Here is a 14,531-nt window from a genome sequence, read left to right as displayed (position 1 = left end):
GGTCAATAATTTGTATGTCTCTTTAAGTACCAAGGTGATACTAATTTTGTAGGAAATATAGATCTGTACCAAGCTGATAAACTTGTTCTGTGTCCTGGCAAGTTCCTCCACATTTTGTCAACTTCAATGTCTCAATATATAAAATGCGGATTCTAGACTATAAGTATGATGTTCAAACTATTTTCAGCAGCAAAATCATTTTGCAGAAGAAATCCTCAAAGAATCCAGATACATACACAAGAGACAAAACTCAGGCTTCTGTAGATAAGTGGTAAAGGAAACCAAGAGCTTTCAGTACCTGTCTCCCAAGGAATATACTTTGAACTATTTTCCATAGTACACATACACAAATTCTTTAATCTAGACGTGGTCTGGCTGCTAAAAGGCCGCATCTGTCACTAATTCAAGAGAAGGAAAGGCGGAGAGAAACCAAATTTGCAGTGGAAGAGACTTCTTTATCTCTGCCTAATGACAGGGTCCCATACAGGATAGGAATTGGGTCACTGGGCTCATGACACTTTAACAATATAGTCGTACCTTTGGAACATCTCTAGAAAGTGATATGGGTCAGGGATATGGCTGAAGTGGTAGGACACATGCCTTGCATGTATTGAGGCCTGAGACTCCATCCCCAGCACCACAAAGCCTTGGGTGAACAGACTGGACTATAAATAGCTCCAGAGCAACACCAAAACAAATACGTGCATACCAATAAAAAGTATTCAAGATATAGTTTAAGAGGTTTTAGGGAACGCTGTAGGATTCCTAACTGTACCTAAAGCTCCTAACTCGGCTCTGTTATATTCTCTCTAAATTCCTCCTGGTTTCATTCAAAGCCTAAGCTCTCTCCTTTTTTATAATTCTACTTCTTCCAAAGCAGAATGCTGTCTGGTTCCGTACTTTACTTTCCCTACTAAACTTGGCCCCATAAAGATGCCATTCTTTCACACAGTTATCATTCTCTATGGCATGGGTATAGTGGATACTAGTCAGACTAGATCTGTGAACTACTACCCTAAAAATATCACTTTGAGAAAAACAAAGAACTCATGTCATGCATGGAACTCCTAGATGATCACAACTCCTGACTTTCTTGCTGGGTACAGTTCTGAGAATAAGAACATGGTTTATTCATCCATATCTACTGGCAGCTCAGGGTTGAGTAACAGGGTAACTACTTTATCTAAGAAAAATGGTGGCCATAAAGAATGCTGGTCCCTAAAACCATTTCTCTGGCTTCAACAACTACCAAAGGAAGTCCATTCTACCTTTTCTAGGTCATAGAAAGCAAAAGTGCTAAGATTCATTTTGGAGTTTTAGCTGACTTCTTGTGCCCGGGGAGGGCAGATAGAGAAATGAATCAGAGCCTGTTGAGCAATAGCGAAAAGATCTGGATAGTTCTACTCTCAGGAAGATTCTGAGCCGTCTGAGCTCTGTAGCCAGCATATTTCTCTGGAGCCTACGCTTACAAGTTGAGCTGACTCCACACAACAATGGAGGGAATGCAGAGATGGCTTGAGGTAGGCAGAGGTAGGAGTGAAGGCTAGTGATGGGAATAATTAAGGGCAGTGGTCCAAGGAACTTCAGGAATCAGCTCCCACTCAAATTTTCTTTCTTTGGAGCCTCAAGATTCAAACATTCTACATAAATATTGATCTGCCCCAGCACACACCTCATCTCACAAACACCAAAACAATATTGATCTGTTTATTGTTTTTCAAAATAAAATTTTAAAAAGCCCCAAATATAGTCATAATTCCATTGTGATAGAAAGCTGAGCTTAGGTGAGTGATGAAGGCTGTCTCCCAGGTTGTTTCATGGAGCCTCAGGTACACTGGGGTTAGGAGTGGGAGAGGTTGCTGCTCCAGCAGAGCTGGATGAACACTTGCAACAGGGCAGGCATCAGAAGAGCTGCAGGCCCATTTTGAGCCCATGCAGCTGTTCCTGGCTCCAAAGAAGGCCCTCCAACTTACTGCTGCTGTCACTGCCATTGCTGCAGTTGCCACTGCTAATGCCACAGCTCAAGCCCAGGGTACTGTGGAGAGAGGGTAAGGGTCAGTCAGGGAAGGAGGCAGTTTTAGGATCTGGAAGGATTTGATAGGTTTTTATGGATAAGGAACCCCCCATCTACCTGACTTTACAAAGAGACTGGAGCCAATCTGAGAGATTAGATGGGTCCCAGGGTGACTCTGCTTTCCTTGGTTGAGGAAATAGAACATTCCAAATGACATTTTATGCAGAGCGCCAGTACACAGACCAGATTAAAGCACAGCTATTTTGGTTGGGATAGGAGAGAACCCAAACGCCTGGAAGATATTAAAAACGGTTAAAAGACAGTCTTCCAAGACCCTAGAACCTGTGGGCACTGGGAGGTCTGGACTGTATCCCGCTCACCTTCCTACAATAGAGGTTGTAGGAATTGGGCCATATATTTTCCCTTCTAGATTTAACAACTCCACCTACCTAGTCTACACCACACCCTTGATACCCTGGTGCTAAATGGGTCAGTATTACCCAAAGGGAGTGGGTATCTCTCTCATACATATAAGCCCTACTCCCAACAACAACTGCTTCTCCAGCTTCCTTTTTACTCTAACCAGCCTGTTGTCACCTAACCTAGAACACACGACACTTGCTGATTTTGGTCTGGCCTATTAGGGGTTGCTGGGTTCCATGGTCTTCTTCCCAAATACACAGAAAAAGAGGGGCTCATCTACTAGTGAGTGGGCAAATAATGCAGAGATAAACTGCCCACAAAGATCTGTCTGGTATTCAGGTTTCTCCTGGGTCCAATGGCCCCAGATTCTGGGATATACAATCCATCTAGATGGGTTCTTTGTGCAACCAGCAGCAGAGCCCCTCAGCAAGAATTGCCTGAGTTATGCTTCCCTGATGGCCTAAGGGTCCCCACACCAGTGATCCAGAGATCAGTTTCAGGGGAGAGCAAAGAGCCCTGTGCAGGCCTTTCTACCAAGATGTCTGGACAATGCAAGGATGTCTAATGATTACTCTGAACCTTTCAAGCTTTTGACAAATCCCTTTCCCCTTGTGGGCCTCAGTTCTTTTCCTCAGGAACATGAGTAGCATGCATTACTGACAATTTTTGGGGTAGTGGGTGCCAGTTATTGAACCAGGGTCAGCCACTTGCAAGGCAAATGCCCTACCTGCTATACTACCATTATTGACCTTGTGGGAGTAGTGGACCCTTTAATGAACCTGTTGAAAGCTATGATTTCTTTTCCCCAACACACACACACAGGCACACATGCGTATGCACGTGCACACACACACACACACACACACACACGCACACACACAAACAAAACTGTAACCTGAAGACTACAAAGCCAATTTTGCATGGCTTTTTGACTAGGGGCATGCACTGAAAGTCCTAGCATATTCAGTCAGGGACCAGCCTTTACTCATCCCACTTTGTGCCCTTCCTCCCTCCATTCCTTCAACAGGAGACAGAAAGGACTGAGAAATTCTACTGACATGGGAACTCACCCAGTCTTGCACTTTGGGGGTTCCAGTCGCTGCTCTAGCACAGGCTGATCCAACAGATACATGGTGTCATAATTCTCTAGCATCAACTCTGCTGGGTCCTCAGTCTGACCAGGAATTCGGCCTAATGGGAATGTGTCCCATCGCACATCTTCTGCAGAGCAAAGGGAAAGGCAAGACTGGGTAAGTTAGCTGGTCCTCGATGAGGACACAGATCAACCTACCCTGTTTCATTCATGTACCTCACTCACCCACAGAGCATGTTCTCACAGTTAATCACCAGGTGTGTCCACCCATTTCATATACTATTCAGAGCCTGTTTTCCATTCTATGTACACACACAGACACAGAGAGAAAGAGAGAGAGAGGCCATGCCACACATTCTACACACAAAAATAAACTACAGACCTTTTTGTTCCTCTTTACTCTTTCCCCATTATCCCAGATTGAAGGCCACATCTTAGTGGTCCTGACTTGAGATATATACATCTATATCTATATAAATATGTATATATCTATGTATATGTATGTATATATCTACATATCCCCTCAGGATAGTCTAAGGATATGCTTCTTGCTAGACTTTCTTGTCCCAAGATGTACAATGCACATCACTTTTCTACAAATGAGCTGCCTTCTTGTATATCCTCTGCCCTCCGGTGCCTAAGTATACAAACTTAAGCTTGGTCTGCGTATAACTGACCAAACCACTCATTCAATGAATGCTCCCAATTTCACATGAAATGAATTCACTTCCTTTCACAAAATAGTACACAAAATATCCCTGCATCCCCATAGGAATCGATGCCGTAGCCTTTCCATATTCAAAAGTAACTTCTTCTCCTGATCCCCACCTAAATACTTCACTTCAGAATGGTCCATTTCAGGCTCCCTCTAAACCATATCCGACCATGTCCCTAGTCTTCCTCACAGTATTATGTAAAATCTACACCTCTCACTTACATAAGGCTTTTCAAGTGAAGCCTTCAATGATCAGCAACTCCAGTTTGATTCATTTGCTTGCCTTCAACATCTCCCTGGTACCCAAAGAATTTTCTGTCATGATGGCTCAGCAGGTATTTAGGATTAGGAAAGCATCAACACTGGATGAGCTTTTTATGTTACCTATAGAATTCCTTTGCCTGCCCTTCCCATGGGTCATTTACAAGGAAAGAAGTTGTGCTACCTTAACGGTGTGCATTATCTTATCCCATGCATAAAAACACTGTCATACATATGAACCACAATTTTCCTTGTGTATGTTAGGGGCCTGGTCACCCTTCCTCCCATTATTAACATGACTAACCTTGTCAACATCATTGTCCCTGACTCTCTAGTTTGACATATTTACATATGGACAGTCAATGATACTATGAGCATAAACATGTCATCTCTGAATAAATATCCCACTCTCTGTTTCCATGCCTCTCCATATGGCTACACCTGGTATTGCTACCAATTCTCTCTCTCCTGACCCCCTTAAGTCTTGGATACCCTGCCTCTTCTCCCAAATACATAAACAACCAATTGTACACATGCAATATATAGCTGCATATACAAACCCACTTCACAATGCCTTCTTTTTTGGGCGGGAAAGCGGGATAATAACCAGTTGTGCTCAGCAGTTACTCCTAGATCCCTGGGGCTCCTGCATTAAGGCATTTTCTATTTTCTGCTCTCTCCTCTCTTCTTTATACACACACACATACAAACGCACAGAAGCACACTGTACCTGTATTTCAAAATTTGAAAAGACCACCAAACAGAGACATCTTTGTTCTAAGACATTTCTCTGTCACTGTCTGTAAAATACATGCAGATACACACAAATTGGTGCACACAGACATAAAGTATATCCCCCTGGCATTTAGCATCTTTATGCTCAAGCTTTTCTGTACACATGCACACAGACTACTCCTTTTTTCCTAAGTTTCCTCATGGTGTCCTTTCTCTCTTTATTCCTTATAATGCTCACTCTAAGCCAACGTAACAACTATTTTTCCTCTCACCACCTCCATTACATAAGATTCACCTAGATCCACTCCTTCCTTCAGTGTGTGCATACACACTTGCACATTCATATAAAATGAAATAAATTTCTTTTGGTTCTCCCTGCCCTAATGGTTTTGCTCCCTAAGTGAGGGTATTCAAAATGTCACCCTCAAGATAAACAGATTCATGAACACACATTTTTTGATCACCAAAACCCTTCCTGCTGCCTCTCAGTTTTGTCTAGTATGTTAACCTAAACATCATGTTCCACTTTATTCCCTTCTGATCTCATTTCCATCTCTGAGTTCCTTCTTTCTCATATACATGGCAAAACCATCATTCATCACCACCCAGCTACCACGTATACTACATATACAAAGAACATTTTAATTTCCCTATTTCTGGATAACTGCACATGAAAAATAAAGAATTATACATGTATCTACCACAACTCTCTCTGCCTCCATATTTTGCTGCCCCATGCCCATATCATATCTTCAGAATATGCACCCTGCATGACACAGTCAGCAGTATTATAATAATTTAGGTACCTGGCACATACACACTCCATCCTACAGGGGAAGCCAGTCAGCCGTCACCCACACACCAAGCTGCCTCCTTGGTTTGCCTCTACTGTTTACCTCCTACTACTTTCCATTTCTTCTGTAGGGTCGAGGGAAGCTTCCAGAGCCAGCAGAAAAGAAAGATTAGTAAAGGGAGAAGAGGATTATCAGTACTCTTACCTGAACTAACTTGCCATGTAGAGCCCTGCAAAATTCCTCTTTTCTGGGCTAGGAGCCTGGCATTCTCAACAGTTGGAGACTCCTCCCCAATTGAAAAAGGCACTACATCCATTCTCTCTTCATCTTCACCTTCCTCATCTTCATCTTCCTCATCTTCATCTTCTTCATATTCCTCCTCCTCCTCCTCCTCCTCCTCCTCCTCTTCCTCCTCCTCCTCTTCCTCCTCCTCCTCCTCCTCCTCCTCCTCTTCTTCCTCCTCCTCTTCCTCCTCCTCCCATTTCTTCTGGGCAACATTTTCGTCTTCCTCCTCAACCGGATCTTCTAAGACCTCTTTATCCTCCTCATCTTCCTTGATGTCACTAATATTGCCCTGTTCCTTCTGCTGTTGTGCTTCTCCTGAAAGTCCAGAGCTGGAGCCAGCTGGTTTAATGCTCCAGTACAGGCTATCCAGTGTGTAAGGAGAAGTCCCATAACGGGTCATCTTTGAGCCTTCCTGTACCACACTGTTTTCTCCACTCTGAGTATAAATGGAACAGATGCACAGCAACTTCTCCTGCTCCTCATCTGGCAGGACCTGTCCCATGGCTTTGAAGACACTGACCAAAGGGAAGGGTATGATAGGAGTCAAAAGTTACTTCAATTCCAACACTTCAGGATTTGAAATGCAGTGTGGTATAACAGAGAAAACAGAAAGAAGATCATGGAATCTGAACAAGTTTTGTGATTCATCTCTATGACTCACTCCAGTAAAATGAAAGCAATGCACCTGCCTTATGGGTTTGTGGGTAATTAAATACACGGCTCACTTATTTCACCAGGGCATCTCAGATGGAGCAGCTATTCTCTCTCTGCCTACTCCAAATGATCCCCTACTGGCCACAAACTTCCAGAAGAAAACCCCAGGTACATGGGACCAGGGATTGAAGACTCTAGGCCACATGATGGCAGGTATGAATTATCCTTTCCTGTCTCCCTGCCCCTCCAGGTTCCTGGCTGTCATGCCCACAAATTACCTTGGGGTGCCATTTAAGCGGGTCAATGAGCTTGATCGAGACACTGACAAATGAACCTCGGAATGTATTAGCTCTCTACAACGATGTCTCCAGACGCCATTCATTTACAATTTTAGAATTCCAGGAGCACACAGCTGCAAAAAGCTGCTGCGCGACCTCTCATGATATTCATAATGTGCAATAGAAAATAAATTATCAAAATATGCCTGTGGTAGGCAGACTTGAGTGGTGGTGGGAAAATTCGAAATAATCATAGTGGAAATGTGTAATGGTGGTGGGATTGGTGTTTAAATATTGAATGTAATCAATTATTGTGAACAACCTTATGAAAATAAAATTAAAAAAAATTTTAAAAGATGGCTCACATATAATACCTGACACAGTTCCTAGAATATAGTGGACATGCAATAAATGACAGCTATATACCCATACTCAAATACTATGTGAATCCACAACCTAATTAACAGGGCTGGGCATATAAATGGCAGATCCAGCTTTCAAGCTAAGCAATCTGTCCTGAGCTCCAAAAATATGCCTGAAGTATACTGGGCTCTTCATGAAACACAAATGGATCCCCTCATTCTATGGCCAACTAGAGCCATGCCTAAAATGGAGGAAAAGAAAAAAATGCAGCTGGAGCTGTAGAGATGTCTAATAAGTAGAGCACTTGTTTTGCACATGGCCAACTAGTTTCAATCCCCAGCATCCCATAGGGTTCACAAGCAAAGCATTACCAGGAATAATTCCCGAGTAGAGCCAGGAGTAACCCCTGAGCATTGATGGGTGTGGCCCAGAAACAAGCAAACAAAAAATACAGCATCTGACAAAACAAAGCAAGATGTGGGAAGGAGGCCAGATGAGCCTTGCAAACCTAAGACACTGTAAGATATAGGGGGAAAGCAGAGAGCACAAGAAGGGCAGGCAAGTTCAAGGAAAGGTGTACTGCAGACAAGAGCTAGCTCACTGTGCTGAGTGTGTGGTAAGGAGCCTGGCTTAAGGGGCCTGCACTAAAGAGTTGTGGAAGGAAGAGAAGGCTGCAAAGCTTGTGTTTATGTTAAAGGGTGCGGGGAATGTCACCTTTCTCTTGAGCACTGGTGAAGGATACATTTCTAAAGACCACACGGTGCTCCTGTGGAGAATGGCCTAAAGGAGACAGCATAGAGGCAGGGATACCAGGGAGAATTCTTCGGGGATGACCTAAGATACTGGCAATGGAGAGATGGAAAATAAGCTGTGACAGAGACAGAGAGCAGGGTTCTGGAACTATGGCAGAAAAGAGATAGTTTTTTATCTGTGCACACACATAGGACAGTGCTATCAGCAAAATTAACAAATACAGACATTGATAGGGAAGAATTAGGAAGGGAGTGAGCACCTATGCAGAGCGCCATAAACCTGGGTAGCTAGGAGGCACCTTATCACTACTGGGGGCAGTGACTAGATGATTAGATGGAAAGTTTCCTTCTAAAGCATAGAATCTGAAATGTGTGTCACCAATCAGATTAATGGTGAATCCCGGTCTCATCATCAACAAACTGATATTTGATTAAGTCACTTTCTTCCTCAAAGCCTCAATGTGTATCTATCAAATAAAGGTACGATTCCTCAGGGCCAGAAAGAGAATCAGCAGGCACGGCACTTGCCTTGCACACAACTGATCCAGCTTCAATCCCTGGACACCAAGCCTCATCAGGAGTGAAACTTGAATGCAGAGCCAGGAGTAAGGCCTGAACATCACCAGGTGTGGCCCCAAACAACAACAAACAAAAGTTACAATTCCTCCACCTCCAAGGAATGTTGTATCAAATCAAATCAATAGTTTTTACAGGAAAAAAGAAAACAGCATTGTTCCTGATCCTTAGTTGCTAGTGGTGTATTTTATTTTTCATCTGGGGAAAATAGTCAAGTTTTATCTGTGCCTAATAATACAAGCTTTTCTGCAACTGTACAATTTCATGAAACACTGTAAAGTGAAACACAGGAGAAAGAGCAGTATTTTTAGGGTTTTAGGGAAATCCCATAGTCCAGCCCTGGGTCTCACTTGCAGACTTAACTTTCAGCTATGATAATTCCCTTTCCCTTTCTGTAAAATAGAATGATTTGGACAAGATTCATTATGTGGGAAAAGCAAGATCTATGCACAAGGAATTGTACCCAATTAAGCTGCTCTCACTGCAAGCTTGTGTCACATTCTTCTAGTCCGCTTGGGTTAGATCTCTGTGATTCAGACTTCTCCAAGACCAGCAATGTCCTTGGAGAGGACCTTTAAAGGCACCTTCCCAAACCTCTCCAAGTTGCTCTTCACTCCCACCACACATTCAATATTCCTTCTGGACTTTGAAATTTCCTTTATTCTTTCTCCTGCTAGAACGTCTCTAGTAATGATTTTCTGACCCATTCAGGGCTTTCTGGCTCTACTGCAATTATCCCACCCATCCATATCACCACACGACTGAATATTTGGCTCTTTGTTTCAGATCCACCTCCTGGATGAGTTTACCTATAAAGATGCTTTTCCAGCTTACTCTTCAAGTCTGTGTTCTCCCTTGAACAGGCATCTTAGTTGCTTGTATCTATGTTTCCTGTCTTGCTTATTCACCTACGTCTAAGCAAATTCCATTCAATAAAGATTACCTGGCTTTGAGGCTACAGTACAGTGGATAGGGTGTAATGCTATAAGCAGCCGACTTGGGTTTGATCCCCAACATTCCATATGATCTCCTAAGTACCACCAAGAGTCATTTCAGAGTGCAGATCCAGCAGTAATCCCTGAGCATTACTGGGTATGGCACATTCTCCCCCCAGCCAAAAAAAGCTGCTTTTTTCTCCAAAAACTATTACCTAGACGAGAATGTGGGAGCCCTCAAATTACATTAGGCCTTAAGAAAGACTTTGTGGGAGAATCAAGTACCTCCAATTTTTTCATTCCCAGTACAGAGTCAGATCAGATCCCAACAAAGACAGTACTGCTGGCAAGAAGGCAGCTGACTTTGGTTTAATTCTAGTTGGTTTAGTACATCTAATAATTCCTGTTTGGGGCTTGGACTTGCGTGGAGTTCTGAAGGTATAGATGGCTAATATATAGCCCTTGCCTTTGAAGAGCTTAGCTTGTTGGAGGGAAGAAACACTATGTAAAATAGACAAGGAAACACAAAATCTCAGATTTAGAAAGAATCTTAAATATGCAAAGTGACAGAGTAGATGGTGTCACCAATAAATTAACTAGGTAATATACAAGATAGAGATCACTTTAGGGTTGGGGTGGGGAATAAGATGACCAGTTCTAGAAATTTTCTCAAAAAAGAAATACAAATGGCCAAAAGGCACATGAAAAAATGCTCCATATCACTTGTCATCAGGGAGATGCAAATCAAAACACCAATGAGATATCTCACACTACAGAGACTGGCACACAATCAAAAGAACAAAAGCAACCAGTGCTGGCATGAATGTGGGGGAAAAGGGACGCTCTTTGACTGTCGGTGGGAATGTCGACTGGTCCAGCCTTTCTGGAAAACAATATGGACAGTCCTTCAAAAACTAGAAATTGAGCTTCTACATAACCTCGCAATTCTACTTCTGGGAATATGTCCCAAGGATGCAAAAAAGCACAGTAGAAATGACATCTGTACCTATATATTCATCACAGCACTGTTCACAATAGCCAAAATCTAGAAACAACTCGAGTGCCCTAAAACAGATGACTGGTTAAAGAAACTTTGGTACATCTACACAATGGAATACCATGCAGCTGTTAGGAGACGAAGTTATGAAGTTTGCTTATAAGTGGATAGACATGGAGAGTATCATGCTAAGTGAAATGAGTCAGAAAGATAGGAACAGACATAGAAGGACTGCACTCATTTGTGGAGTATAGGATAACATCACATGAGGCTGACACCCAAGGACAGTAGATACAAGGGCCAGGAGGATTGCCCCATAGCTGGAAGATTGCTTCATGAGCGGAGGGGAGAAGTTAGATGGAATAGAGAAGGGATCACTAAGAAAATGATGGCTGGAAGAATTAGTCTGGATGGGAAATGTGTGCCGAAAGTAGATAATAGAACAAATATGACAACCTCTCAGTGTCTGTGTTGCAAGCCATAATACCCAAAAGTAGAGAGAGATTATGAGGGAATATCGTCTGCCACGGAGGCAGGGAGAGGGTGGGAAAGGGGGGGTATACCCGGGATATCCGTGGTGGGGAATGTGCACTGCTGGAGGGGTGGGTGTTTGATCATTGTGAGATTATAACCCAAACATGAAAGCTTGTAACTATTTCACGGTGATTCAATAAAATAAAATTTAAAAAACAAACAAACAAACAAAAAAAGGTGAGCAGTTCTTTCAGACTTAGTGAAGTGCCTATATCCCATCTAATGGGAGATAAGGCCTGAGTTAGTGCTTTAGCCTCAGCATTTTATAGGACATGTTTAAATAAAAAGAAAATACATTAGGCTAGAGAGATAGTACAGAATATAGGGTGCTTGCCTTGTATGTGACTGACACAGGTTAGATTCTTGACATCATATATGGTTACCTGAGTGATACCAGGAGTGACCCCTGACTTCAAAGCCAGGAGTAAACACTGAGTTTCAACAGGTGTGGCCCCCAAACCAAAATTACTAAATAAAAAGAATTTCAAAGGAGTGGTACACAGCATCAACAGAGTGGATATACTAGTGGACAGGGCTCAATGGATATCGTAGTCAGGTCAAAGGAGCTCTGATGATGAATGCCAAACTGCAGAAGGCCAAAGAATAAGAGCATGTAATAGAAATTTTAAGATTGTTGAATGCAGACTTTATTTGTGCGAAGCTTTATGGGGAAGGGAGGAGTAATAATAAACTGGCAATAACTCAACAGAAAGACACAAGGTTCAGCCAGAGCAGTAGTACAGCTGGTAGAGCATTTGCCTTGCATGTAGCTGACCCAGGTTTGGTCCCTGGCATCCCATACGGTCCCCTGAGCACCACCAGGAGTAATTCCTGATTGCAGACACAGGAATAACCCTGAGTATCGTAGGGTGTGACCCAAAAATTAAAACAAAACAACAAAAAAAAGAAAGATGCAACGTGAATAGAAATTTTGCTTGTGTTTTGTTTTCAGATGAGAAATACTCAGGTCATTCACAGGTTGAAATGCAACAGCCAGTACAGCAAATAAGAGGCTGGGATAAGACAACCCGACAATATTCAATCAAGTGCACAGACAGAAGAGACTTTGAGCAAGGCCTCCTCATTCTGAAACTGGTAAGGGGATCAGTTGAGAGTTGAGAGTACCACAAATCAATTCATGAGAGCTGGACCTCAAATTGAGGTGACCTATTGTATCTCATCCAAGTGTTTGAGGATGGTAGGGTAAAAGTGGAGAGGAGGGGTTTGAGGTGAGGAAGAGTTTAGAATAGGCAAAAAATGAGAAAGTGGGCAGAAAACAATTAAGGCAACCAAAATTGAAGCGTGACCCACGATTCAAAATCATACCTATACAGGGGCTAGAACAATAGTACAGGAGGTAGGGTGCTCGCTTAGAATGTGGGTGAGCCAAATTTGATCCTCAGCACTACATATGGTTCCCCAAGCTCCGCCAGAAGTGATCACTGGTGTGGCCCAAGACCCCCACTGCTCCTCCCCACAAAAAATCATATCTCTATAGCAGCAGCAATCTACAAGGCTATGTTGTTTTCTCCAGTAGAGCTTGGATAACCTGGTTGAGGAGAAAGGGGAGTAGAGTAGCAGTATCAATCCTAGCTGGAAAGTTGCAAGGCAGAAATGCCAAAGATATGCTGAGCGGAGGTTAATGATAACTGGCTGAAGTCACCAACCAAAGACAGAATCCAGAGGAAATGAGGTTAAGAGAAAATAAAATGGGATAGAGGTCTGGATGCAGGCAAAGAGCAGATTCATTGGATACAAGTGTTCTAAGAACAGGAAGGACAAGAGATGGTGGTCAATGAGTAGGATGCTTGGATATCAGATTTAAGAGGTAGAAACAGGTCAAGTGATGGAAATGGGTAGTTGGATGTTATGGAAAATGAAGGTCACTTGCTCGAGAATCTACAAGTGTCTGTTAGATGAAAGAAATGTTCTAGGAAGCAAAGAAATTCTCTGTTGCCAAAGGTTCCCATGAATAAGACAAAATAGGGAAAAAGAAAGGGAGATTACCATAGATATTTAAAAGAACAGTTTGACCAGGATAGATTAGGTAAAGTGGAATTGCAAGAGGTATGAATGACTATCATGACTGGTTTGGGAAGAATCAGAAAGATCTTTCCATGTCAGGCTAAGAAGCCTTCATCAGGAAGGCAGTTGATGGGGCCTAGATGTCATCAGAAGGTTGCTGAAAGGCCAAAGCAATAGTGCAGTGTGTAGGGTGTTTACCTTGCATGCAGCTGAACTGGGCTCAATCCCTCATACCCCATAAGGCCCTCCAAGACCAAGAGGAGTGATTCTTGCTAACAGAGTCAGGATAAAGCCTTGAGCATTGCCAGGTGTGCCTCCCCCCAAAAACAAACCCATAAAACTGAAGGTTATTGATTTCCTATGAGAAATATACTTCAGGAAGACAATTAAGAGATACCAGTGGGCCCGAAAGTTACAAGACTTGGTTACCTTATAAGTAATAGCTTATTTTTAACTGTGCACTTACTCTGTACACACCACTGTGCTAAGTACTCTATGGGGTTGGTCTCATCCATTCTCATGCTAAACTCAGTTCAATCAGGTTTAAGCTATGTGATCTTAGATAAGAATATTTTACGCCTCCCATTCTATTGTTTTCCCATCAGTTAATAAAAGGGGATAGAACTCAATAGCCTCACAAGGGCTTAATACAACTTTACCATTCGAGACCTCTGGGGCCCTAATTTGGGAGTATAGGTCCTCACCCTCTTACTAGATGAAATTCAAGAGACTTACAGCTGAAGGAGTTGGGGGCTGGCCCAGCAAGGTGAGCCCAAACAAGACTCAATCACCCGGGGCCAGTCAAGGGACGCAGAACAATTGAACAGCCTCCAGCTCCTTCTTACTTCCCATTGGCTTGCAGAAAACCGGCGAGCATTTCGTCCTGAGAGAGGAGAAAGAACCTGAGGAGAAGGAGATGGTAAGCCCCCTACCCAACCATATACCTTAAAAAACTTGTCTCTCTCCCTCCCCATCCCCCCAAGCCCCCACTCTATACCTCCCAATTGCTCAAAGCATTCAGGGCGCTTTGCCCCAGCTCAGTTTAGTTGACTCTGAGAAGAAAAAGGTGGAGTGAGATTTGTCCACTGCTGACACAG

General features: G+C 42.9%; 1 protein-coding gene across 3 annotated transcripts in view; it reads right to left on the bottom strand.

Moving 5' to 3' along the window:
- Positions 1 to 1,693: 1,693 nt before the first annotated feature.
- Positions 1,694 to 14,531, bottom strand: part of LAS1L (LAS1 like ribosome biogenesis factor) — a 32,697-nt gene continuing 19,859 nt past the window's right edge. Inside the window, exons 10-13 of one of the 3 annotated variants that reach the window (XM_055120391.1) lie at positions 14,170 to 14,317; positions 6,240 to 6,835; positions 3,508 to 3,658; positions 1,694 to 2,035 (exon numbers count right to left, since the gene is read on the bottom strand). In XM_055120391.1, coding sequence (XP_054976366.1) covers positions 1,903 to 2,035; positions 3,508 to 3,658; positions 6,240 to 6,835; positions 14,170 to 14,317 — 1,028 coding nt within the window. In that variant the 3' untranslated portion in view covers positions 1,694 to 1,902. Of the gene's footprint in view, positions 2,036 to 2,107; positions 2,307 to 3,507; positions 3,659 to 6,239; positions 6,836 to 14,169; positions 14,318 to 14,531 lie in introns of those variants that run through there. The other 2 variants (XM_055120393.1, XM_055120394.1) reach the window with 2 other exon arrangements.

Source organism: Sorex araneus, chromosome X, assembly GCF_027595985.1.
Source record: "Sorex araneus isolate mSorAra2 chromosome X, mSorAra2.pri, whole genome shotgun sequence".
NCBI lineage: Eukaryota > Metazoa > Chordata > Mammalia > Eulipotyphla > Soricidae > Sorex > Sorex araneus.
The sequence above is the reverse complement of the archived record's forward strand: the minus strand, read 5'-3'. Positions and strand labels throughout refer to the sequence as shown.